This window comes from Aptenodytes patagonicus, chromosome 3, assembly GCF_965638725.1.
Source record: "Aptenodytes patagonicus chromosome 3, bAptPat1.pri.cur, whole genome shotgun sequence".
Taxonomy (NCBI): Eukaryota; Metazoa; Chordata; class Aves; order Sphenisciformes; family Spheniscidae; genus Aptenodytes; species Aptenodytes patagonicus.
In genome coordinates, this window is record NC_134951.1 from 111,393,714 (window position 1) to 111,418,612 (window position 24,899).

Genomic DNA, 24,899 nt, shown 5'->3' on the forward strand with positions numbered 1-24,899 from the left:
TGGAAAAAGTAAGATTGGAACTTGGGCGTGAAGTGACAGATGAAAACTGAGATTGAATGGAAAAACCTCAAAGAGCTGATAAAGAACTGAAGTTGGTTGTTATGTTCTTACTGATGGGATTACGCTACAGCTTGACCTGAGGCTTGCTCTGCTCTCTCTGACCAAGTTTGGAAGACAGGCCTTGGAGAACACAGGTTCAGGGAAGAAGTACCCCTGCCACATGCATTCTCAGTCTGTTCCTTCTGTTAGGCGTGTGGTTGTGCTGCACAGGACAGTAGCTGGGGAGGTGGAGCAGTTCGATTGTGTTTCTCTGAAGTCAGCCCTACTACACTGCAGCGAGTGCTGGCGAGATTGGCTGGGAGGCCATTTAGGAAGCTCACACGTGGTGCCACTCCATAGTTAGGTGCTGCCTGGCTGTGTCCTAATTTTGGCATGACGGCAGCGCGTTAGCGTTTGCTGGGCTGAAGCCTGTAACACTCTGTGACCACCCGTGTGCTTGGGAGCCCAGGTGAGCCCCCTCGCTCCCTACTGCCCAGGTTTTGGTCGGCGCTGACCACCAGCGTGCCAGAGCGCTGCGGGCAGGGAGAGACCGGCACTGCTAGCGGCTGGGGGCAGCAGGTGCTAACGCCCCTTGTCCGGGGCCGGCGTCGAGGGGTTAAAGCCTTCGCGGCCGTGTGCTTGCTCGCCTTCAGCCGTGGCGGCCGCGCAGGCAGCCGGCCGCACCGCTCAGCTTGCGGCGAGCCGGGGAGGGCCTCAGCTGCGGTCCGGGTCGCGGCCCGGCGCCCCCCGCCCCCGCGGCAGGAACTACATCTCCCAGCGGGCTGCGGACGGAGGGGCCCGGCCGGCACCGTGCCCCTCTCCCGGCGTAGCCGGTGGGCGGCCCCGGCGGCGAGCGAGGCGAGGCGAGGCGTGCGCGGTCGCGGCCCGCGCTCCGGCCGCGGCAGGTAACAGCGCCGGGCGGGCGGTTGCTGGGCGGGGTGCGAGGGGGAGCCCGCGGACTTACTCCCTCGCCTCAGGGGAGAGGCGCTAAACCCCTCAGCGGTAGGGTTGTGCCTTACCGCAGCCGGTCCGCCGCTCCGAGTCGCTCCGCAGCCGCCCGGCAAGACAACCGCGGTGCTTAACGCGCGTTTCAGCTTTCGCCCCGCTCGCGTAGCGGCGGCCGAGCGGGGAGGGCCTCGCCTCGCCCCGCCTCGCCGGGCGAGGCGCTGGTCTCCTGCCGCCCGCCGGGGCAGGGTGCGGCGGACGTTAGTCGGCGGCCCCCCGCGGCGGCCGAAGCTGAGGGCAATCCCGCGCTGCGGGCGGGGGCCGAGGGGCGTTTGTGAAGTTCCCTGCCCGGGGGGTGAAATGGTGCCTCTGCCCTCGTAGCCGCGGCGGTAACGCAGCTGAGGGATGAGGGAGCGAAGCGGGGGGCCTCGGCCTGAACTTTCCATCCCGTAAATGAAACGACTTTTACAGGTTACTCAGCGTGCGGCGCCTCCTGCCAAAGCCTGCAGACATTGAACGCCGAGAGAGAGGGAGCGGGGGCTGTTTGAAGGGGGCTCTGCGCCTACGTGCCTTAAGTACCGTTATTTTAAAGAGTGTGTGCCCCTCTGCCAGCAGTATCAAAATATTATTAACAATGGGTATTATAAGAGTCTGAATAATAGCAGTGGCCTGGGTGGGGATTTTTGAGTTGATTTTGGGAACAGGAAGGCCCTAATCGGCTTTTCTGGGGAGAGAGTAGATGTGACATTCCCCGACGGCTTGCTTGAGCCAGGGTTGTTTGTCCAGCTTAAGCTTCCCGATAAGCTGGCCTTATGGCTGACAATACTTACGGAAACAACAATTTTATTTAGTGTTCCTTGGGAATCCGGCCAGGTTTCCCGGTTTAGTTAGAATAAGTGGCTTTAACTACTGGCATATAAATGGTTTAGTCTGGTTTTGGTTTGGTTTTTTTACTCGTCTCTAAATGGGGATATGAAATCGATTTTTTTTTTTTTTTTTTTTTTTTTTTTTTGGTTTATGGGTCATTTGCCAAACCTGAAAATTATTTGAATGAGTACCATATACATAGTTCCCTTTGCTGAACAAGCATTTTAGGGATGAGAAGAGAACTTTTTAAGTTTAATGACTGTATTTTGTTGCATAACTGAGCAGCCTGCAAAGACTAAGCAAATGACGCACTTGCTCCTCAAGTTTGGCTCAGTTTGTCAGAATTTGGTTGGGATTTTGACTTTTTCCTGCAGTTAAAACATCATAATCAAGTAGGTTGCCTAATTTTCTAAATCTATTGAATTATGCTGCTTTCTCTTGCCTTATTTTCATAGGTGAACCTATGAGATAGGATCAGTCTTAGAAGCCACTGTCTCAAATGTACTTACACAGCCACAAATGTGGGGTTAATACTTTGACTGGCACTATTCTTTTGAGATGCCGTGCATCTCCTCTGAAACGGATATTACTCCTGGCTGAAGTAAGCTAAAACTGAGACTTGAGCACACAAATTGCTAATGCTTACGGAAAATCGATGGGAGATAGGCACCAAAAGCAATTAGGCAGCTTTGAAAATCAATCCACAGTTGAAGTTGTCCAAGGACAAGGATTAGATCTTTGTCAGAGCTGAAGTCTTTGTGGGGAAGGTCCTGGCACAGCGTCAAGTTCGTGACTCTTTATTCTACATCTTTTCCAGTCTGAATTTTTGTATAAAAACTTGTGATTTGCTTAAACTCCGTTTGTTTGTTATTTCTTCTGAATTCTATTATTTTTTTCATAGGGGCAATCATGATGTTGAAGTAAACAATTCGAAATAGAGCACAGTCGGTAATAACCAGGGCGGCCTGAATCCACATGGGATTTGTCTGTATGAATTGCCCGAAATAGGTTTTGGGTTATTAGGTGCTTCAGAAGGCCTTTTTTCCCCCTCCTCTTGATCTACTATACTTCTTGTATTTGGTCATTCCATAGGGTAATACTACCATGTTTTCAGCCTGTTTCAGTCTGTTTATCTAGGGTTTCAGCAAAGCTTTCAGACTTACCTAGTGTTTTTAGACATAGAACTGCAATGTTTTAGTGTGGCAAGCACTGCGAAACAAGTTCAGGCTTCTTAGTTGAATATACGTGGCCAATTTGTTCTAAATAATTACAGCAGGTAAATAAAAAGGTTTGGGGTAATAATTCCTGAATGGTAATAGTCCCAGAAATTCTTGTTTCTTCAGTGATAGTTTGTCAAGTAATTTGTCAGTGGAGAAGTAGCAAAGCAGGGATGGGGGTGGTAGGTGAAGTACAGCTTATAGCTCTAGGCAAAATGAATTGATTATCTTACATATTCCTATGCACATTTCTTGCATTATAGTTGGAGTATTCAAATTTTGTGGCCAGACGAGCAGAGGGAAAGCCTTACGCTTTGTGGTAGAGCGTGCACTGCTTCGTTGAGCCTGCAACGCACAATCCCAGAACCAGGGCAGTCTTCTTTAATGTGCAAGTTCCAAACGTGGCAAACGGGTCTCTAATTACTGTGTAAGTCCCTAAAGAAGTCATTTGGGAAGTAGAGCGTCTTGCTTCTCTCTGAAGAGCTTTGGTCTGCTTGTAATTAATGCGGAAAATACTTTTTTCCCTTCTGAATACTACTACTGAAAAAGTCCTGCATTCTTCCTCTGAACGCATTTTTAATTAAAAGCATCATTGTGTGTGTAAATGGATATTTACGTAAATAGTAAAGCATAAAAACCTACTTCTAAAATGGCATTTGCTTTAATACCTTGGTCATGCTGGGCATAGCAGGATGGCTAACACAATGATTTGAATACACCCCGGGTTTTATGTTCGGGTTTTTTGGTTTTTTTTAAAGTGGCATTATCAGCTTTGATATGTATTTAAGCATATTGTTATTGATTAAATGCTTTCTGATTGGCAGGGCTGGGAATATTTTTGTAGGAATCGTGGTAGCGGTACTTTGTTAGTTGCTTTCTTCAATAGTGTATGATGCTGACTTCCAGTGCATTTGCCAGAATGAGAAAATTATCTGTGATCATGTTTATGGAGGTATCCTACTGGGGTAAAGAACAGGACCTGTTTTCTAGGTTTCTTCTCTGAAAAGTGAGCTGTTCTCTGACATTCCTCCAACTTTTTTTTGAAACATCTGTTGAAAATGATTAGGTGTAATCCTCAAGACAAGTAAAGGCTCAGCAAACTTTTTTTTTCCTTCTTTCTCTATCTCAAGCAATTCTCCTCATATTTCCTGCACCCAGCAGTAGATTTTTTTTTCTTTCTTTTCTTTTCAACTCTGCAACGAAGACGTTAGCTATTGTTCTACCAGTTTGTTCTGTATGCCCTGGCTGCCCACCACGTCTGTACCCTGGGTATGCTTTGCTGTCTAATAGAAGACGAGTCTTTCTCTCAGGTTAAATGCCTATGTATTATGAATCAAAAATAAAGCTCTGTTGAAGGACCTAGTCCTCTTGGCTGCTTCATCATGAGTGTTAATTGCTTTAATCTGGTGGGTACGGGTAGTGCACTTTTCTAGATGAAGCCCTTAAATCTGAAGAGAACTTAAATATTTAGTAGTTATTAAGAGAGAGATGAAGCAGCAAGAATTGTTCTTGTTAGATGTTTACTCTGGCACATCCTTTTGGTGTTGCAGTTATTTGACAGAAAATGATGACTACCATCTGTTCCCCTCCTCTCTCATCCTTCAAAGTTCCGTTTCTCTTTGAGAATGAAGTCTTCATAGAGCGATACCAAGTTTCTATCTCTTCCTGTTTCCATAGTCACAATTTATAAAAAAAAATTATTATTATTTTTTCTTTTTACACTCTCATACATGTTTTCATTCATGCTGCCCTTACTACTTGGAGTCATGATCCTAATTTAAATTTGCAGCGTGCACCTCATCTTACTGTCTTGCAGATTGCCAGAAATTTCCTCTGGCAGTCTTTATATTCATCGTTTCCATCTCCACACCTTCTTTTAACTGAAAGATTGTCATGTACTTTGTTCTTACATACTTTGGAGTGCAAGATTTCAAACTGCACTCTTTTTTTTTTTCCCCTCTAAGGCACCACGTACACGTCAATTCTGCATATGTTAATAATTAAAGGTTTTAGTAACATAGTTTTCTAACAATGCTAATACAAAAAGCTTGTAAAGCTGCTAGTTAAAGATCTTTCCCTCTCTGATTTCATGGAAGAATCTTAAGAGAATTAGACTAATGGAAAATCCCACAGTAAACAGAAGGACACATGCTGAGCCGTACCACCAAGCAGTACGGGATGAATCTGAGTCTTATCTAGAGATCAGACCGGCCAAAACACTGGCAATAATACCATGGCAGGGGAGGAAGGCAACCTCTTACTCTTTAGTACTGGAGGATTTGGTGAAGCTAAAAATAGAGCCCAAATTTCCCTTAAGGCCTAAGGAACAATGACCTCGATCTCATTTTCTTATCTGTAATATCTAACTCTTTTGGTTCATCTGCACTTTTTTCCACCCCCTCCATAAAATGCAGGTACTGGCACAGGATGAGGAGGTTAACCTCGTTGTTGCTAGAAACTCCGGTGGAAGGCAAAGCAGAACAATGTGCTATTCATAATTTCTTTTCAGACATTAGAAATTAAATGTTGAAGTAAAGCTCGAGATGTTCTTTGGAGTCTATTTTATTGGACTGTGTCATTTAGTTGGCTGGACAGTGGCTAAGAACTGTTTTAAAAACTTTTTACTGGCATGATATCCTTCCCTTTTTTAACGGCAACGTGTGATTTGAGAGAGCTCTGTCTAGGAGACCCAGCTTTCAGCTGTGTTCACCCCCAAGTTGTGTGCCAGGCTTCTGTGCCTTCTCTGCGTGCGTGCAAAAAAACTCTGTTGTTGTTGTTGGAATTTGAGGGTCACTGAATAGGTAAAGGCTGGATAGGATAAATAGGATAAAAATCTTTGCATGATCTAACCTTAATGTTGTAGCTATCAAATGCATTATTATGAAAGTTTAAACAGTTCTTTCACCCTTAATTATTGTGACGGAACAGTGCTGATTTAAGAATCCTTTAGCAGCTTTTCTGTCTGTAGAGTCCTAAACAGGAATTATTGCAGGTGGAGAGTAGATTTCCTTTCCCCTGAATCGTGCACACAGTTGTTAGGTCACAATAGTCACATCACACAGATCCTAGGTTGAATTCTGCCAGTTTGCATTTATGCAGCCCACAGGCTTTTTCCAGACTCTTTGAAGGAAGTGGGTTTGTGCAAGCATTACAAAAGCAAAATAAGGAAAATTGAGATAAACGAGACATGTTTTTAAGCAGCACATAAGAATGTGTTGGGCAGTGATTTGAAAGAGCAAGTAATGTTGCTTAAATATGCGTTCTTCTAAATTGAGTATCTTCCTCTTAAAAATGTGGCATGCAGTATTTTAAATTACGATTGTGAGATGAGCTTTGACCGGCCAGTGGTTGCATAAATATGCTGCCTCTGGGTGAGGCAAAGTGGATAACAGTGAACTTAGTCCCATATGACTTTTCTTTTATACTTAGCTAGTCTTGGGTCTCGGTGCCTGTCGGATTTCAGTGTAGTACTGAAGAGATGATACCACTTGATTGTCATAGTATTGTAGGAAAAATTAGGTGGGAGTATGTTGTATACGGTGCTCAGCTACTCCCCTGGAATGAAGTGCGTCAGGGACTAACTGCCATAAGTAGAAGTTCTGGGTGATGCGTACGGGTACCCCCAGAGCCTTACATTGGCTCTCTGTTGATTGTTACTGTTGTCCAAAGCGCAAAGCAGATGAACAGCTGCGAGGGAGCAGTGCCTCACTGCCACAGGCGTGGGACCTTCCTCCGTGGTGATGGAGGCGTACCCCCGGCCCTGTCCTGGGAGAAGCCTAGCCATCCCCCTGGGAGAGAGAGTGTGGTTTCTCCTTCTCTGGGGAGGTGACCTCTTTCCTTGGTTGTAGTCTTCTAATTAGGTTCCTGCTGTACTGGCTAATTCCTGATTGCGAACAGTCTAGAAAAAGATTGTGGAACAGAATGATAATCATCTCTTCCTGCTGTTTTGGAGATAGCATTGTGTGCCACCTCCCTATGGCAATAAAAAATGTAAATGCTAAATTTCTTATTGAGACAAGCCAGAAACTCTGTTGGATTTGTATTTCCTGCCTTAGATTTGCTTCCTGCATAGGATGCTTTATTTCATCCGATGCCTACCTCTCCTCCTTTCCTACAATGTTAATGTATCGCTTTATGCTCACCTGGGAGATGTTATCAGTTGTATGCAAAGCAATTCCTGCGTTGCTACGCTATTTTGAAGCTTGTCATAATGCTCCATAAACTACATAAATAGGAAGCTTTTCTTATACAAATGTCTTCACTTCATGGTTTTCTGTCTGTTTCTGGTGTTACATAATGACAAAAATGCCATGCCCGGAGCTGGTAGGAGGTAGACAGGGTGGAGCTTCTGGGACTGTGCCGTGTCTTAGTCCCTTTTAGGCTGCCAGTGCTAGGGGACCCTGTTACAGGTGCCACGAGTTTTTGAAGTCCTTCAGTACGTTGTTTTTCCTTCAGATCTGTTGGGAAGAGTAACCTGCAATTGCCGCTCTTCAGGTGAACCGATCTGTAAACAAAGACGCTGCGGCAGAGGCGTGCCTTTTCAGTAGAACCTAATAGGGGAGTTCATGTAACAGAACAAAAATAAACAGAAACATCACTTCTAAATTGAGCTGTTATTTCTCCTGCAGAGTAAGTATTAATCAATAAACCTTGTATCTGACAGCGTCAGAGTGTGCGAAGTGCTCTGAGCTACCTTGCAGTCTGCTAGTAAACCAACCTTGGAGAGAAAATGTTATTAACTCTAAACCACGATCACCTCTGGCATGTGTCTGAAAGCAGCATGGTCTCTTAGAGCTTTTGCTTCACCCATGCGCTAGCTGTTTTGCGCTGATAGGGTTTAATAGCACCACTCGGAGTTGTGGGTATTGTGCTGGGTTGCGTATCGTTTGGGCCAAAATGGGTTTTCAGACGTTAGGTTGAAAGTCTTCCCAGTTGCTTATTTCTCCAATAACATGTTTCAGATGGATTCTGACACTGCAAGGCAAAGGTGAATGATTACTAGTAGAACAAGATGGGGATTTTACCATTAAGCTATTTCATAGATGACCTCTCTAAAAAATAAATAGCACTGTTCTCCGGGGCATCTGTTACTGGATACTGATGAAGACAGGGCATGAGACAGGACATAGCTTTGATGTAAATAACAATTGCTCTGTTCCTGTGGAGCTATTCGCTCTGCTGTTGATGCACGAACAGAGGACAGTGCAAATCAAAATGCAAACAATGCTGAAAAACAAGAGTGTTTTCAACAAGGAGCAGTAAGATACTGTAAGAAAGCTTTGGGGTTTTCTTGCAAACAGCGTATTTCTTGAAGAAGGCCAAGATGCACTTGGCCTTCTTCAAGAGGAGCTAGTTTTTGGGCTATTTACTGGATCCATCACACGTCAACATTTTTCTTTCAAAACATGTTTTTACAGTAGCAAAACAAAAGCGTTCTTCCTTGGACTCTTTAGGATAAAAGTACTGTCTAAGGTTTTAAGTGCTGTCTACAAACAATGTCCACCCTGGGGTACAGCAAAGTCTTGGAGCCTAAGTACTTGACCATGGAATAAATGGAAATATTTTCTTCTAAGGTCTTGCCTTTGGTTGCATGAAAAGAGGAAAAAGCCAAACCAAAACATGAACTCCCTTTGAAGTAGTCATTTTTAAAGGCAGCATGCCAGCATGGTTGCATCGAGAGACTTCAGAGAATGAAAACACCAGCACTTTGTTGTTTACATCTCTGAAAACTGCAAGTATAGAAAAGTTTTATTGTACCTGTTTCTCCTTCCGCATTTGTGGTGGTGTATTGCTGTATTATGGAAGAAGTGTGAGGGGCTAGTAACTTCCATCTCACAACAGCTCAGTAGTGATTAGCAGAGGAAATTCTGGTGCAGATGCGTCACGACTGAGGCTGCTTTACGCTGTTCAAATAACACACAGGACTTTTAGAGAACTAGCTTGAATAGCAACTTGGGAAATCATTGAGTGCGTTTGCTCTAAGTGGTCTCCTCTCAGCGCAGGCTGGAGAGGTTGGTAGGAGCATGCTGCGTTCCCATAACTCATCACTAGCAAAACAATCCCTTTGAGTGTGCTATGAACTGGTGCAAGTTAAAATACTGCTGACGCACTTTGCCCTTTCTCTTCCTCCTGTGCACTCAGGAAAAAAATGTAGCATAGTTGGAGCTCTAGGCCCCAGTGTTCGTTGTAATTAGGAATTTTACAGGCACTTTCAAGGGAACTGAGAGAGACTGAATATGAAAGCAACTTGGGATCTCTCTCCGTTAGCAAAAAATAATCCAACCAGTATCAGAGGCAGCTTCTTCCAAGTCAAAATGACGTCTCATGCAAATCAATTTGACACTGGCCCCAATTCTCTGGAATAGAAGACAGAACTTTTGTGAAACCTGAAATTGATTTTGGCACTTATTGCTGGATTGTAAACAAGCTCATCCTAAAGTCTGTTTGGAATTAATTGCAAAAATGGATATCTTTTCACATAGCGAGTTCTTTGTACACACACTCCAGGGTGAATGCAAAATACATGTTTGCACACAATCCCTCCCATGTTTTCTGCTGCAAAAATTCTGATTTCTCAAGTCTCCTTGAGAGCAGATGGGGGAAGCAGAAATATTTTTGTAGCTCTGGGTATTCCAGTGACTTAGGACATACAAGTTTCTTGCTAGAGAATGGGCTGGGATTCTGTTCCTGGGTAAAGCAGTTCGGTGTTAGGTGCTGTGCTTCTGTCACCGTGTTGGCAGAGGCCATGGTGCTGATACAGCATAAGCCAGGAGAAAAAGTCCTCTCTTTTTCTAGGTACCCCAGCCATCCTGCTGAACAATGGGGCCGGTGCTGACAGCAGCTCTCTTTTCTCTTGGCACGGCTGTTTGTCGTGGGGCTTTGTAAACATATTGAAGTTGGCCAAGAGTTTGAATTTTTCGGATGTGGTGTTTACACAGTTATGCTGGTGAACCTTTGTAGTCTAGACATGGCCTGAGTTGTGCTGTGATTTCAGGGAAGTTGCTGTTCTTCTCTGTGAAGACTTAGTAATAGAAGTGCTATTAAATACTGTGGTAGGTATTATTTCTATGTAAAGTGCTTTGAGGTTTCTAAAAGCCCCTCCAGTTCTGCTTTGCAGTAAAATTTAATTGTGCTCTGGAGGCTCCTAGACTGCATTGCTTTATGTGTTGAAGCAAGCTGAAATTGGACAAACTTTTTAATTTTGGGGTAAATTATGGCCTGAGTATGCTGGAGGTGGGAAAAGATTGTTGTCTTGTGCTCCAGAGAACATGCTGAAGAAAAACCAGCACGTCCTCAAACAACAGAAATTATGGAAGGACAAGTGAAATGAATAAACAGATCAAGTTCTTGCAGTGCCTGTCATTTCCATTTCTCCAGCCTCTGAGGATTAAGGAATTTCAGGTCACTTTTCAAGGCTGTAGCATGTGCATATGTAAGCAATATATTTTTGTAGCTTGCTGTCCTGTCTGCATAGTGCCTGATTTCTCTGCAAATGTTTCAGTGGATGCTTATTTTGACCGTTTTTAAAATTTATTTATTTATTGTCAGCCATTAGAAAATTAAACTCAAGAGGTTGACTAAAATGTGTCCTGTCGCATAAAGGCACTTTCAAGACAGGTCAGTTTTACTCCTGTTATAATCATGTGGACTCCCATGTGTTACATGGAGTTAATTGTGTTACAATTCCTGTTTTGATCCAGGAATAAATTTGGTCCATTCTGTTGACTCTGAGCAATTTCAGAGCATCAAATTATTCTGCAGCAGCAAAACCAACAAAACCTTCCAGCTCTGGAGAGAATGAAGACTGTTCTGTGTCATAAACAATGCTTGCCCTACAGAAGTTTTAAAATACTTCATGTCTTATCAATTCTCCAGCAAATCAGTGTTTGAAACACGACATTCTTTAAAATTATGCATTAAAATGATGACAGTACTGTTCCCCAAAGCACTTTACAAACATTTCTCATAGTTAAAGGGATGCTTGAAAACATTAATTATTAAAGAGTCTGAGTAACTATTTTTTCTACTTGCAGCATGAAACAGTTCAAATATATTCAAAATGTGTTTGGTTTGTTTTTTTGTTAAGGTGTTCTGTTTGACTGCAGCACAACAACCCTGTAGTTGGGTTGTTCAGATACGCTGTGCAGATACACTGTGAAATCAGGTTGTTCTTCAGTTTGACAGAATTTTATCACTTGGGGAAGGGTGTTTGAGAGCCAGGAAAGCATGCATGTGGTCTTTTGTTTTCTCTTTAAAACAGTTCAGAGGGAGAAAGAAAGGGAAGGTCCTTCTGCCCTTTGCACTGCTGTTCAAGGGTTATGTAAATATATCCCTGCCCCACTCCCCCAGGCTGGTTGGGAGGTACGAGGTGGTTGCCCTCGTGCTCTACACTTTTTACCCTCTGGGTTTTTTCCCTTCCAAATCTCTAACAATAGATATGTGAGCCTTACTGAAGAGATGCTCTGCTTTTGAATTTGTGGGAAATCTAGAGCTTCAGAGGAAGAGAAAGCATTAAACTTGAATTATATCCACAGCCACCTCTTTTACTGTTGAAGTTTAGCAGCAATCAGCGGCCACTAAGGAAGCCAATGTGGTGTGTTTAATCAAAGGACTATTTAATTACCAAGCCATGTGATCTCCTGACTTGCTTTGAGTTCTGTTTTTACTAAATGTCTTTTATGTAAAACACTTAATTCCTCCCCATTTAAGTTGCGTAGGTTAAAACATCCTATTTCTGAAATTTTACAGAAGTGTTCATGTCCTGTGAGTGACAGAACATCATGTAGATCGAATCCTATCTTTAAAAGCAAGTAAATCTCCATAGTCTTTACAAAGTACGTCGCATGACTCTGAACTATCTGATTGGGCTTACCAGAGTTCTGTTCTTCTCTTGCAGGCATTATGCTGCTCGAAGTATTCCTGGTTCTGGGGACAGTCATCATCTACTTCTTACTTTCCAAGAAGAAAGAAGAGACATTACCCTTCAAAAAGGGATGGTGGGGCAAGGGACAAAAGCCTGACACTGAAGAAGATATAACTATTTGGCCATTTAAGGTGGAAACTACAGAAGAAGAGCTGAGCGTAAGCAAATCTTTATAGTGGGGAGAGAGAAGTAAGAAATGGCCAAATAATGCAGAACGTGTTTGGAAGTAACTTTTAAATTGAACTAATAGTTACATTTATGAGAATGAGCAATGATGTCCAGGAGCTGGGGAATGGGATTTTTCAGTACTTCAAAAGATAGGTATGGGTAGGCAGATTTCATATCCTGCTATACAATTTTGTTCTCAGCTGGCTGTTGCAAGATTGCTAGTAAATAAACCTCCTCTGTAAAGCCTAATAAACATAAAAATCATATTACAGATTACTCAACTCTGTGTTCCTGTTTGTGCAACTTCCTCAGTTTGATTGTGTAGACCAGAATAAGAACAATGTCTTTTTTTTTTCCCTTTCAGAAGCAATTATGAATATCTCATTTTCTTGACTGCTTTGTTTGCAGCTGTGTTGGATGCTGATTCTTCTGTAATTAATGATCTACTTTGGTCAACACTAATACCATAGTGGTAATTACAATAAACACATACGTTGCAGAATTTGTTAGATAGCATGATTTTGATTGTGTGTGTTTAATTGTGCAGGGATTGCACAATTTCATAGATCTGTGTGTAGTAGTGGTTCAAACAGTACTCATGGGATTGCTCATATTACTCATTTATAATGGGTTCCTATTTTCTCAGTAGGGCCTGGGTTTTTTAACACTTTGTTTGCCCTCCTTAGGAATATCAATGGACATTGATCTCCAATATGTTTTCTCCTTACACTGTAGACACAAAGCTAGATAATTTCTAACTTACAGATGTTTTTGAAACACACAGTTCTGTATTATGACAGCTATTGCAACATAATCCATTGGTAGAAAACTCTGTTTCTAATTTGTACATAAACTAGGAGCTAAAGTTATGCTAGCGTACATTACTAAAACATTTTTTAAAAGGTGTCGAGCATGGACAAAAAGCATGTATGTAAAGACATGTTAAAAACTTCATTTAAGAATCCATGCTTTCTGTACATGTGTAAAATGCCCAAAACAGTGAGCTTACATACTAACATCTTGCCTAGACTGACACTGCCTGTTCAGTGTGAGGCATGAGCCAGTGCATACACCTAACTCATCTTAGTCAGAATGAGAGCTACCTCTATTGCTGTATTAGAAAATGCTGTTCAGGCTTAAACCCCACAGGGGTTTGAGCAGGATTAGATTTCTAGACCTGCCTTCCACCCTCAACTATTCTGTGGTTCTCTTCGCAGTAGGAAGGGGCTCTTGGCTGTCCTTCCCTGCTGAGTGACTTTGGACTGATTTTGCAGTATCGTCAGCATCCCCTGTAACCTTGAAGTGCAGTAGGAAGGTCACTTTAATAGTTATTCTAGATTGGGAAACTTTCACTCCAGTCTAGTTTCACCAACTTTGTGGCCATGCGAAATCCCTCAGAGCGTTTCCCAGTGAAGACACCCAGGCCCTTGGTTTGGGAAGGAGAGCAAAAGGTTTGGGCCAGATCCATGCGTTGATTGTGAGGTTGGGCTCGCAGGTAACCTGAGGAGCAAAGTACTGTGGAAAGGCAACAAGGCTTACGCTGTGAAACCACGGTGCTGTCAGAAGAGTGTATTGTCCTCTGTGGTTATTAGCCTGGCAAACAGGTTAGCCAGCCCTGCAAAACAAAGACAGAGAGAGTGTTAAGAACAGCTGTAAATGGAAGAGGAAGGAGGCCATCTGGAGGAGAAAAAGAATTGGAACAGCTGATGGAGCATCAGCAAAATGCACAGGTGTTGTTAGAGATGTTATTTTCATTGTTCTCACTTCACTTGGGAATAACTAGAAACCATGCACAGTAGAGCCTAAGATGGCAGACACAAGTGCTTGTAATGTCTCTTCTTTCTTTTTCCCTGTAGGACTTATTTAGGAGACTTGACCAGGCTCGATTCACTGAGCCACTGGAGAACAGTTGCTTCCATTATGGGACTAACTCGGTGTATCTCAGGAAGGTTGTCTCCTACTGGAAAAACCAGTTCAATTGGAAGAAACAAGTTGAAGTCCTCAACAAGTACCCACAATTCAAAACTAAGATTCAAGGTGTGTGGCTTTTTCCCTTAAAAAATAAACAGTAATACATAATCTTGTCTGCAAGGGATCTCAGTGGTAAGAATGTTATGGTTGTGTCGCATGGGCCTTCCCTCCCCGGCTGCCATGGTGTGGTGATCATTGGCATTGCTGCTGAAGCAGCGAGAAACTCCGTCATAACTGAAGCCTTTAGGACAAGGAATGACAAATGAAATTCCCTTGTGCATGGATGGGTTGTCAGCTGGTGTTAACAGGAGCCAAGCACAGGCATTTGGAAACAGAACTGGATCTTAAGGTGTACACGTGTTCCCTGACTTGCATGCAATCATGCAGAAATACCCACAGATGCCTCCTCTTGCTCCATGTAGTTCCCCAGCTGCTGCTGTCAGGGTGGTGCCATCAGTCTGGCAGCCCTCCTCAGCTGGGCGTGCTGGCTGCTCAGGTTGTCTCTGCTTGGCAGGGCAGATGTGCTCTGCTGCACCATTTCAAGCATTCACAGGTCTAGAAATGCAGAATGCCTTTCCCTTGGGGTTGGTGTGCTGCCAGGTGTGAGTGAATGGTTTGTCTTTTCATTCAAAGCACAGACACCTTTTGTAAGAGCCTATTCAGCTAAGGTCTGCTGGTGCTGGAGCTTGGTCAAACTGGAGGTTTTAAATGCTTGAATTAGGGTTGTGCTTGGGTCATTTGGGGGTACGGTTGTAGATTTAGAGCACAGCAGGCAATTGTCTTGCATGACGGCAAAATGCAAGCTTGAGATTATGCTATTATGTTTTCACTTGCACCCATAATTGTACATTATTTCAAATGGGGCAGTTCACCACAATATTTAAAATGGATTTGGGACAATGAACGGTTGCTACATAGCGGTTAGAACATAAGATTTTTATTTAAGTGCATAAAACATGGTTAGTGCTGAAAAAGATAAAAGCAAGAAGTCTTCCCTTAGAAAAAAAAAGAATGTATCATCTGAGATAAGAAAGGGAAAAGAAGCTAAGGACAATGCACTATGTATAGCAATAGGAAGAGAAATTTCAACATTAGGAATGATTACAGAGATGAGCCATGAAAAGACCAGATCAAACATGCCGTATATCTCATTCCTAGCTTCTGTCATCACTTGAAAGTTTTTCAGAGTACAGAAATCCACAGAATCGTCAAGGATGGGGAAATCTCAGTCAGTGAAACGGGGTGGGATTGCTGGTGAGCTGGAGTTGATGTGAGCAAAATGTGCTTAAATACATCAAGAAGTGAGGCATTCAGACTCTACTAAAAGCAAATTATTGTTTCCCGGAAAGCAAAGCCCTGAATGGGTTTGAAGAAAAGCAGTTCACCTGGAACAACTAGTGCAATGCTGTGTGAAGCCTACTGCTTACATATTGTAAGGATCACAAAGGAAATAGGACTGCAATATTTACCTTTGTACTTAACAATGAGGAGACTGGTACTAGAACATAGTGTCCTGTTTTGGTTTACTCAAAGAGATACTGAAAGCTTTGGACAAAAGGTAGAAAAGAACTACAAAATTGAACACTTTAACTCTTTTTTAGCAAGGCATGTTTTCAAATCCTTGATTCAGTATAATTGGTTTATCAGCAGTTAAGATGTGTGACTTGATTACAGGAGGCCTCCACAGTCAGAGAATACTTACGGAAGGCTTTTTAAATTCCTTTTGCTGTAACATTAGGATCAATGGCTGGAGACAGAAGCCAGGCACGTTCAAATGGAAAGTAAGGCATGCACAAAACAAGGAAAGTGATTAACGCCCCCAAACAAACAGCTGTTAGTTATGATGGATTCCCTATCTCTTGTTGCCTTCAAGTTGCAATTGTATGCCTTTCAGGAAGAAAAATCTGTGGTTGGCTGAAGCCTATCTAGTGCCATATAGGGACACTTGGGTAAAATTTAAGGGCACTTGGACTAAATGATGTAATCGTCTCTTCTGCCTTTAATCTGTGTGAGTCACTGTGTTACCGTTAGTAGATTGCTTCGCTTCTATGTCTTAATTTGCCAATTTATTTTAAAACAGAAATACGCTGACCTCATTTGGCTGCTGTGCTGCTTAATTGCCCATTATAAAGTACTTCAAGGTCTTTGGATAAATGGATCCAGAGAAGTGCAGCGTGTTTGCATGCTCACCAAAAAAAAGACTTCAGAAAAGATTTATTCATAATCTGTTCTGTGATTAGTTTTCAGTGTCATGGTAAATTTGGGCATGTTAATTAATTATTTTATTTTTACAGGCATTGATATCCATTTTGTTCACGTAAAGCCTCCTCGTTTGCCTGAAGGCCAGTCTGCAAAGCCATTATTAATGGTGCATGGTTGGCCTGGCTCATTTTACGAGTTTTACAAAATCATCCCTCTCCTGACGGACCCTGCCAGTCATGGCCTCAGCGATGAACACATTTTTGAAGTCATTTGCCCATCTATCCCTGGTTATGGTTTTTCAGAAGCACCCCACAAAAAAGGTACGATGTATGAGAAGAAACTGAACTAACACAAGCCTAGTCTCATAGTGAGATAGCCCCTATTAGCAGAACAGTAACTCCTGGCTCTTCTTGTTTTCCCAGCATAGAAATAAAGATCCTGTGTGTCATGTAGGAAGAGGGAGATAAGAGTGTGACTTCAGGTGACACCATTGATTAGTTTCAGGAGCAATGTATAGATGCTTTACAAAGGACTATAAAAAGTTATGAAGTGACAACTCATGAATTATAATTGAGTCAATGAATTGTGCGTGGGTGAGCAGGAAAAGTAAACTTCATTTGTTACTGTTCCTTTTGGGTGTTTTGAATCCATATCCAACAGCATTATACAGGTAGGTAAGAAGCAACAGCTGAAACAAATCAGTTCATGTATCTACATGGTAGATTGCAGCCAAATACCTGCTTGTGCAGCTTGTGCTCTGAATTATATAAACACAAGCTGCAACAAATCGGAGCAAGGTAGTATTTAAAGTGATACTGAGTTTAGTATTTAATTATGTGTGCAGGTGAATGATGTGGGGAAGGTTGGTTTTGCTTTTCTCCGCTTCCCTGGTTGTGATTTATGTGGTCAGCGTTTAGTGGAGAAGTGCATTACTAGTGGAAACTTAAAGTTTCCAACTATCATTAAGATGAGACTGCTCACAGTAGACAAAATGGAAACGCTGCCTGGGCAATGCTCAGTGCCTCTGATAGGGCTCAGCTGGAGTGTGACTACAGTTTAAAGGGAGTCTGGCACCCCTCAGTCAGGCAAGTGTGTGGGGCAGCTGGTGGGGTTCGGAGAATACTAGTCTGCAATGAAGGCTGGATTTTCTCCTCATGGTTTCTGCTTGCTCTCTAGACCTTCCCTGGATGATGTGACAAGGGTTTCCATGTAGTCTGTCAGGCAAGGAAAAATGGACTTGTAGCTTTTTAGGAACTTGAACGTTGCCTTTATGGGAAGAATAAATGCTGCACAGTCAGAAGTGTAGCTGGAATTAACGCAACAGTGGTTTTTTTTTTTTTTTTTTTTAATGCAGACTTTAATTCTATTAGTGCTGCTTCTGTTTTTTATGAATTGATGCTCAGACTGGGATTCAATGAATTCTACGCACAAGGTGGTGACTGGGGCTGGCTCATCTGCACCAATCTGGCCCAGATAGCTCCCAAGTGAGTACCCCTTTGGTACAGTGCTGCATGATCGGCAGGCAAAGCTGTTTTATTCTTTAAATAGTTATTTCTTGTGCACTTGAGAGTTCCTGTCCAAGTCCTCATATGAGCACTGCGTAGTTTCTCTCTACAGTGCTCAGTGTTAAGCAGTGATCCAGAATTACATACCTTAGTTCATACTATATACCTGTTCTTTCAAACAGTTGTGCAATAGTTTTGTAATGGCCCCACTGGGGTCTGGAATGGGATAAGTACTTGTAACAAAAGGAGGATGTGTGGCTTAGCGTCCGGGAGTGCGTGCTGATTACTGACTTGTCATTTTTGTGTGAAAAGCCACGCTACAAAGTACAGCTAAGGTCATGATGTAACTAGCAGGTTAGAATTTAAGTACGTCCATTTTTGTTGATAACACTTTAAATATAACAACTTTGAATCACATTTTATTTTTGTTAATTTGTGGGGGCTTTTTCTGTTTTTATTTTTAGCCATATGAAAGGTCTCCATTTAAATCTAGCCTCAGTTACAAACATGGGATTCATTCACCTGCTCTCCATTCTGCTGGGCCGCTATCTTCCAGGGCTCTTCGGTTTCCGGGATGAAGATGTTAGGCGGATGTTTCCCTTCTTGAAAAAAGGGCTCTACAGGATCTTGCTGGAGTCTGGCTACGCTCACATACAGGCTACAAAGCCTGATACTGTTGGTAAAACAAACAAACAAAAAAACCTTTTGAGCTTAGAATACTTAGTCTGTTCCTTTTAGTTGTACTTCCGTAGAAACAAAACGTACTGCTTAAAATATGCAGAAAATCAGGTTTTTTTCAGGGAAATTGAAGTAGGAAGGTTAGAGGTTTTAAAAGGTGGGCTCCTTTTCTGTATCCAAGTCAGAAAAGGTTACATATGGGTATATAGTATTACACTCGGTATTGCATGCAGAAGCGGTAAATCTGCACATCAAAATTGAGCATGCTCTAAGTGCCGCTGACCTTATTTTCAGTTCTCGTAAATAAAATAGTTTATTTAATACTTTTCCACTTCTGCTATCACTGGGGACTGTAATTCTATTTCAAATGCAGCTATGCTGAGAGCAAAAGATCGTTTTTTCACAGAGAATGGATCACATTCAAATGATGTAAACTACAAGAAGTTTGTAGCTGTCTCGGCACGCAATGTAGCTTATTTAGAGGGATAAGTAATACCTGAAAAGTAAAATCAAATTTAATTCTCACTCATTGTTCTGAATCACTTGCAGACTTTCAAGGAAAAAAAAATGTACCTATGAATGTTCTTTTCTAGATGAGCTAGTCACTCAGATTGCTTAACTACTTCAAGTATTTAAGTATTAAGTGTTTCTATTTTAAAAACATATTTTGCAACTGAATTGGACAACTGAGTCAAAAATACTGAATATATTTTGGTTTAGTGCAGCAACAGTTCACTCGTGGATTTTATTAAAAACATAGCTAAGGAAACTATTTCTTAATGGTTTTCCATAAGCTTACCTACAGAAGCAGGTATATTCTTAAAATGTGTAGGCAAAATGATAATTTTATGGATTTTAAATAATTTTGCTTCCTTTGAGTTTTGGTTTCTAAAAATTACTAGTCTGTAATTCCTTTTGTGCTTTAAGAAAAGATGGGGAAGCTGGTAGCTAAAAGATGCCTAGTCATGCTCCTTCTGCTGTGGTTTTCTGGCTGATTCTTGTCCCAACCAGTAACGTGTGGTCTGTCAGGGCAGACTGTGCAGACTGGGAACCAGCAGCAAGTTCATGTTTTGGGAGCTGGAGCAGGAGCATTCCTGCAGTTTTGAGGACACAGAAGAGAGGAGCATGGCAGGTGGCAGGTTCCTGTAGGAAGAAAGACACCCTGGAGAAGGGAGCATAAGGTAGCTGGAAGAAGCACAGCCACGGAGGCTACCACAGTCTTCCTGAGGCTTCTGGTGGTACAGGGCTACCGTGCAAGCTGTCCTAAGCAAGGAAGTTATCTCTGGCTCTTGATATATACTGTGCTGGCTAATGCTATACTCCTGATTGCTTCAGAGCTGGCTTTTGATCAAAGTGGCTTGCATGGATTTGATTTTACACTTACTCTTTGGGAAACCTGAATGGAGTGTGGGTTCGTTTTCAACTGACTGAAATAGGCAGCGCCTATATTCAAAGTACTGTTAGGATCGATGTCAATTTTTCCCATACGTAAACGGATGTACTCTTTGTTCACAGTAAGTATATGAGAACAGGTTATTGCTTGTCTAGTTCTGCAGATCTGGAAAGCATGCTCAATATAACTTTTTCAAACACTTGGTATTTCACTTATCAGTGTTAGTTGTTTGATAACTGAAACTCAACTATCATGTTTAAATAGCAATTACTGATGAAATTGTGCTAGCTGTAGTGTTAGGCATCTTTCAGGAAGGTTGAGTTGCATGGGTGGAACTTCAAATATATTGCTGTTCCTCAGGAAAAGCTTTTTCTAAGGTTTTTCTGAGCAGCTGGGACAGTTTATGTTCCCTGTATTTCACAGCACTAGGATGTATTAGCAAAGTTCCAGGTGCAGGCGTGTTTTTTCTGTCCAAGCAAAACAAACTATAAAAAGTATATTAAGCCTTATTCTATGTGAAGGCAGTTGGCTATTGCTAATTCAGAAGATGGACCTTTTAGTAAAGCCTTGCTCTTCCTTAATGACTTTCTGATAATCCTTAAAATGTTTTTGCTGTTAGATAATGGTGCAAATTCTCCTGGTCATGTGTAAGCATGGGGGGTTTGGCCCTGTAATGCTGTTTGATATATGACAACTTCCAGATTAATGGAAGCAAACCCTACTTGGCACATAGAGCTTAATCTTATTAGCTTTCAAGAAGAAAAAAGCCAGCAGAAATCCAATACTGTTACATCAGTTCAAAAAACACACAGTGTGAGCTAATGCGGAGCCTGTTGGTTTGCAGATACTATCAGTTTATGATTCAATAATAAATGGCTCCAACTTGTTCTACCATTTTATTTATTTATTTAAGAATACAGCTGCCGCAACAGCTTTGTAAAGTTATCTACCCTGTATTATAATAGGTTGCTTCTATAACACTCTGAGTTCAGTAGTTGGATATTGCAATTTTAGTTAAATTTTCCTTCTTTTCAGGCTGTGGTTTGAATGACTCTCCTGTAGGACTGGCCGCATACATCTTGGAGAAGTTTTCTACGTGGACCGATCTGGAATTCCGTAATTTAGAGGATGGAGGACTAGAGAGGTAAGCACTTCCTCTTAGGCCATTTTGGATGAGGTGACTCAGCCCAGAGTCATAGCTAAAGAAGTTTGAATTGATCGCCTCACATCTCGTAGGGAGCCTGTAGTGACCACAAATGGTGCAGTGCTGTACTACAGCGTGCAAAGAAGCAAATAGGCCATGAAGGCTGATGTACTCCCTTCCCACTTTGATCTCCTAGAAAAGACATACACCCTGCAACTTCTGGGGATTAAAAACTGACTTAGGTGGGAGAATCTCATTAGGACAGAAAAACAAAAGTTTAACCTACATTAAGATGCTGGGAAACAGAACTCATGATTCATTTTAATTCTAATACTTAACTCTCTGTGAATTTGCTTTAAATTGATCAGTATTGCTTCATCTACCTACCATTTGCTAATAAAGGATTATCCTTGGTGTGTGGCAGAAATCTGAGATGAAGTCCCCTTTGAAAATTGCCGAGATACCTGGCAGGAGTGGAGCAAAGGAAGGGGCATGTTATGAAAAGGTCCAGTGACAATGGATTCGAATAGAATGTTTGCACTGCATACAGCTAATAATTTGATATGAAACATGCACTGTTAACAGCACATGTTGGTGTGATGGCTCTATTGAAGGCTCACGGTAGCATTTCCAATTATGAATAATAAATAGCACAAGCTGTTCCATGTGCTCTTCTGCTCCTACCCTCCCAGTCTATGGACAGTGTAGACAGCTGTGCTGGACCATAAGGTCCTTGTTGGAGTCTGTCTTCCGTGTAGAAGTTAAAACGTCACTTCCCAGTTTGTGTCTGAAAACCTTTAACTTGCTTAATTGGTCACTGACAGACAGAGGGGGAGTAACAATACTTCACCTCTCAACTCTTTTCTTAACCAAGTTAACTATTTTTTCCTGTAACTTTTTTTCTTACAACCAAACCAAAGTCAAGTCCCTGCTAAAGTAATGCAAAATGGTATTCGGTTCTAACTAAGCAATCTCTGGGCTTACCTATTCAGGAAGTTTAACCTGGATGATCTGCTCACCAATATCATGATCTACTGGGTGTCAGGCTGCATAGTCTCCTCAATGCGTTTCTACAAAGAGAATTTGCAGAAGGGGATAGGCACACAGAAACATGAAAGGTAAGTGGGTTTTTTGCTTTAAATATTTCGCCCTGAACTTAGTTTTATGGTTGCAGACAGGTTGCTTATGTCTTATAGCTGCTGCAAGTTTCTGAATGTGGAGGAAAAGCAATGCTGTATCACAGTGCTCCTCCGCAGGACAGGTCTGTTAGTTGATGTACTGTGTTGTGCTTGAAAAACACGGTAATTGGGTGAGAATCCTGACCCATCAGCAAGGAGATCTGACTGGAGGCACTGCTTGAGGACTTCCCATTCACAGTGTATCCAACTAGGGAAAAGCACGTGCAAGTACTTCCAGATTTTACTTTAGTTAATAAATTAGCCTGTGACTGAGTCATGCAGTCAGATTTGTTTATAGTTTATTGTTTTGTAGTTCTGGTACTTTTCTGGACACAGTTTGCCTATTTCTGCAAAAGATTTAAGTCCTACCTTTGGAAGCAACTTCAGTATACTGACAAACTGCATAATTTGAAAGTCATTAAGACAGCTGTTCCTGCTGTGCAGACACTTAAGACGGCAGCTTGGTTGCATATACTTATGTCAGCTTGAGTATTAGCGAAGGCTCAAACCTGCCCTGAGGTTTTCGCAACCACAGCTCACTGCTATGGTATTTATTTAGCTGTGAAATGATGCTCCCAGGAAGCTGACTCAGTTCTTGAAGCTGTTCTGGCTACACTGTGGGCAGTATCCTGCTCCAGTTCTGCCTATGTGAGATGAGCTATATGAGCTTCTATGTGGCTAGAGGAAGAAGTCTCAAAGACCTACATAAAATTAGGCACCCTGTTTTCAGGCTTCCGGTGGTTATACAAAAATTGTTGGGCACATCTGAATTTTAAAGTCTGTCACTTCTGACAATGCAGCTTATGTGTACAAGATATTTAAACCTAAACCTAGTAAATGTTGCCCTGTTTATAACAAGCGCGGATCATTCCACTTTGTAAGATAGTCTTCCCCTCAAATGCAGTTGCTTCCCTCTTGCTAATGTGCAAAGCGTTCTGTAGAGTGCATTTGTGCCAGTTAAAAGCAAGAGCTACTTTACAGGGTATAAAGTCTCATGATCAGAAATGTTTCCTCTGAACGAATCTAGATTTACTCTCTATTATTCCTCCCCTCTCCCCCTTCGCAGCAGTTCAAGATAATTCTTCCCCTGCCTACCCTCCAGTTGTCCTGCCAGGCTTAACATGTTCTAGTTGTAATCTTCAGCCTTGTCATCTAGCTGTAATCAATCCAGCCCTTGTCAAATTGTGCGCTTTCCCCTTAATACATGACTCCTGAGCCCTGAATGCAGCATGAGGAAACTTGATACCCACCACCTCCTAGGGCTCTCTTCTCAATTTCCATGCTTCTAACTCTCATGCCCTAGATCCCTTGCAAAATTGCCTTAATATCAATGTATGCAAAATTTTTTTTTTTTCTTCCCAGGAATGGGAGCGTTGTCTTGTCTTCAAATTTAGGATCTGGAAGTAAAATTTTAATTGCCTAACAACAGTGTGCCCAGCTCTTTAAGAACAACATTTCCTTGGGACTTTCATTTTCTTGCCGAGTTGAATGTTTTGAAAGGTTAAAATTATTCTTTTCTCTCTCAGGCTCACAGTACAAGTACCTACTGGCATTGCCTCCTTCCCTAATGAAGTCATGCACACACCCCAGGCTTGGGCCCAGAAGAAATACACCAACATAGTTTCCTTCCATTTCATGCCTCGAGGTGGCCACTTTGCAGCTTTGGAGGAACCTGAACTTCTTGCTGAAGATATTCTGCAGTTTGTTGGGAAAGTAGAGAAAGAGCAACTTTGGAGAAAGAAAGGAGAATAACTCCCCTAACAAACAGCAGGGTAATTGCTTATAGCTTAGCCTTACTAAGTCTACTGTAATCCATGTAATTAGATCTTATTCTTGACCAGCTGTGAGAGAGGAAAGCAAGAAAAATGCAGTATATCTCAGTGAGATACTGCTGGGGGGAGCTACTGATTTTGGGTTGGGTTTTTTTGTTCAGCTAGACTAAGAAAGTAGCATGAAGATTACTTGGTTATCTTCTCCCCCAAGCACAGGCTTCTAAAATCTGTTCTGTAGTATTGCTGACTCTTGCTTTGAAATTGAAAAATAGACCTTACAACTAATAACAGTTTAATTGTTATGAAAGGCTTTTTTTTTTTTTCACAGCAGCAGTAAAACTTGAGCTGGCGTATGTTCACATAAACAATGGGGAACAGCCTGGCAAGACCCAACTTGCATGAGTGCATTGGTTAATCAGCATCGATGATCTACAGTACCTTTAAACTAGCCAGCTGGCTACTGCTGCCTGCCTTTCTCTTCCAGCCTGGGCTGTTAAGCAGCTTCCTGGCTGTGAGGAAGCTCAGCTCCCCTGTGCCAGGCTCCTGGGACAGCAACATGTGAGGAGCAGCTGAAACACACAGGTGCCTGTAGCTTGGACCAGAAGGCAGGGTTGGGGAGGAGTAATTATAGCCCAAGCTACCTCTGCGCTGAATTTGTACTCTTAACTAAAATCATAGCCCTGGATAGGCTCAAGACAATGTGGCTTTGCACTGCTTCTGCAGGGTATTGTAAATACCTCTTACTAAATAATAAAAATTTGATTAATTCAAAATTAAAAGAAAGAAACTTGCATTAAAATTTTGAATGAGACCTGTATGTTTCTTTTAATTTTTTTAATAACTGAGATTTTGCTTGGTGACAGCAGAGAGAAGTGTCAATTCAGAACCTATCAATTC

General features: G+C 42.1%; 1 protein-coding gene across 7 annotated transcripts; it reads left to right on the forward strand.

Moving 5' to 3' along the window:
- The first annotated feature begins 436 nt into the window (after positions 1-436).
- On the forward strand, positions 437-24,819 carry EPHX1 (epoxide hydrolase 1). Of its 7 annotated transcripts, XM_076334670.1 has the most exons (10): positions 893-944; positions 11,965-12,149; positions 14,016-14,196; positions 16,425-16,652; positions 17,687-17,816; positions 18,302-18,516; positions 20,944-21,052; positions 22,045-22,170; positions 23,757-24,002; positions 24,331-24,819. In XM_076334670.1, exons 2-9 carry the CDS (start codon positions 11,970-11,972, stop codon positions 23,980-23,982), a joined length of 1,395 nt encoding a protein of 464 aa, XP_076190785.1. In that variant the 5' UTR covers positions 893-944; positions 11,965-11,969; the 3' UTR covers positions 23,983-24,002; positions 24,331-24,819. The 7 variants fall into 7 exon arrangements, with proteins under 7 accessions (XP_076190781.1, XP_076190785.1, XP_076190779.1 ...); XM_076334666.1 differs by lacking the exon at positions 893-944 and adding an exon at positions 437-508 and having other exon boundaries at positions 23,757-24,819; XM_076334664.1 differs by having other exon boundaries at positions 23,757-24,819.
- Positions 24,820-24,899: the final 80 nt, after the last annotated feature.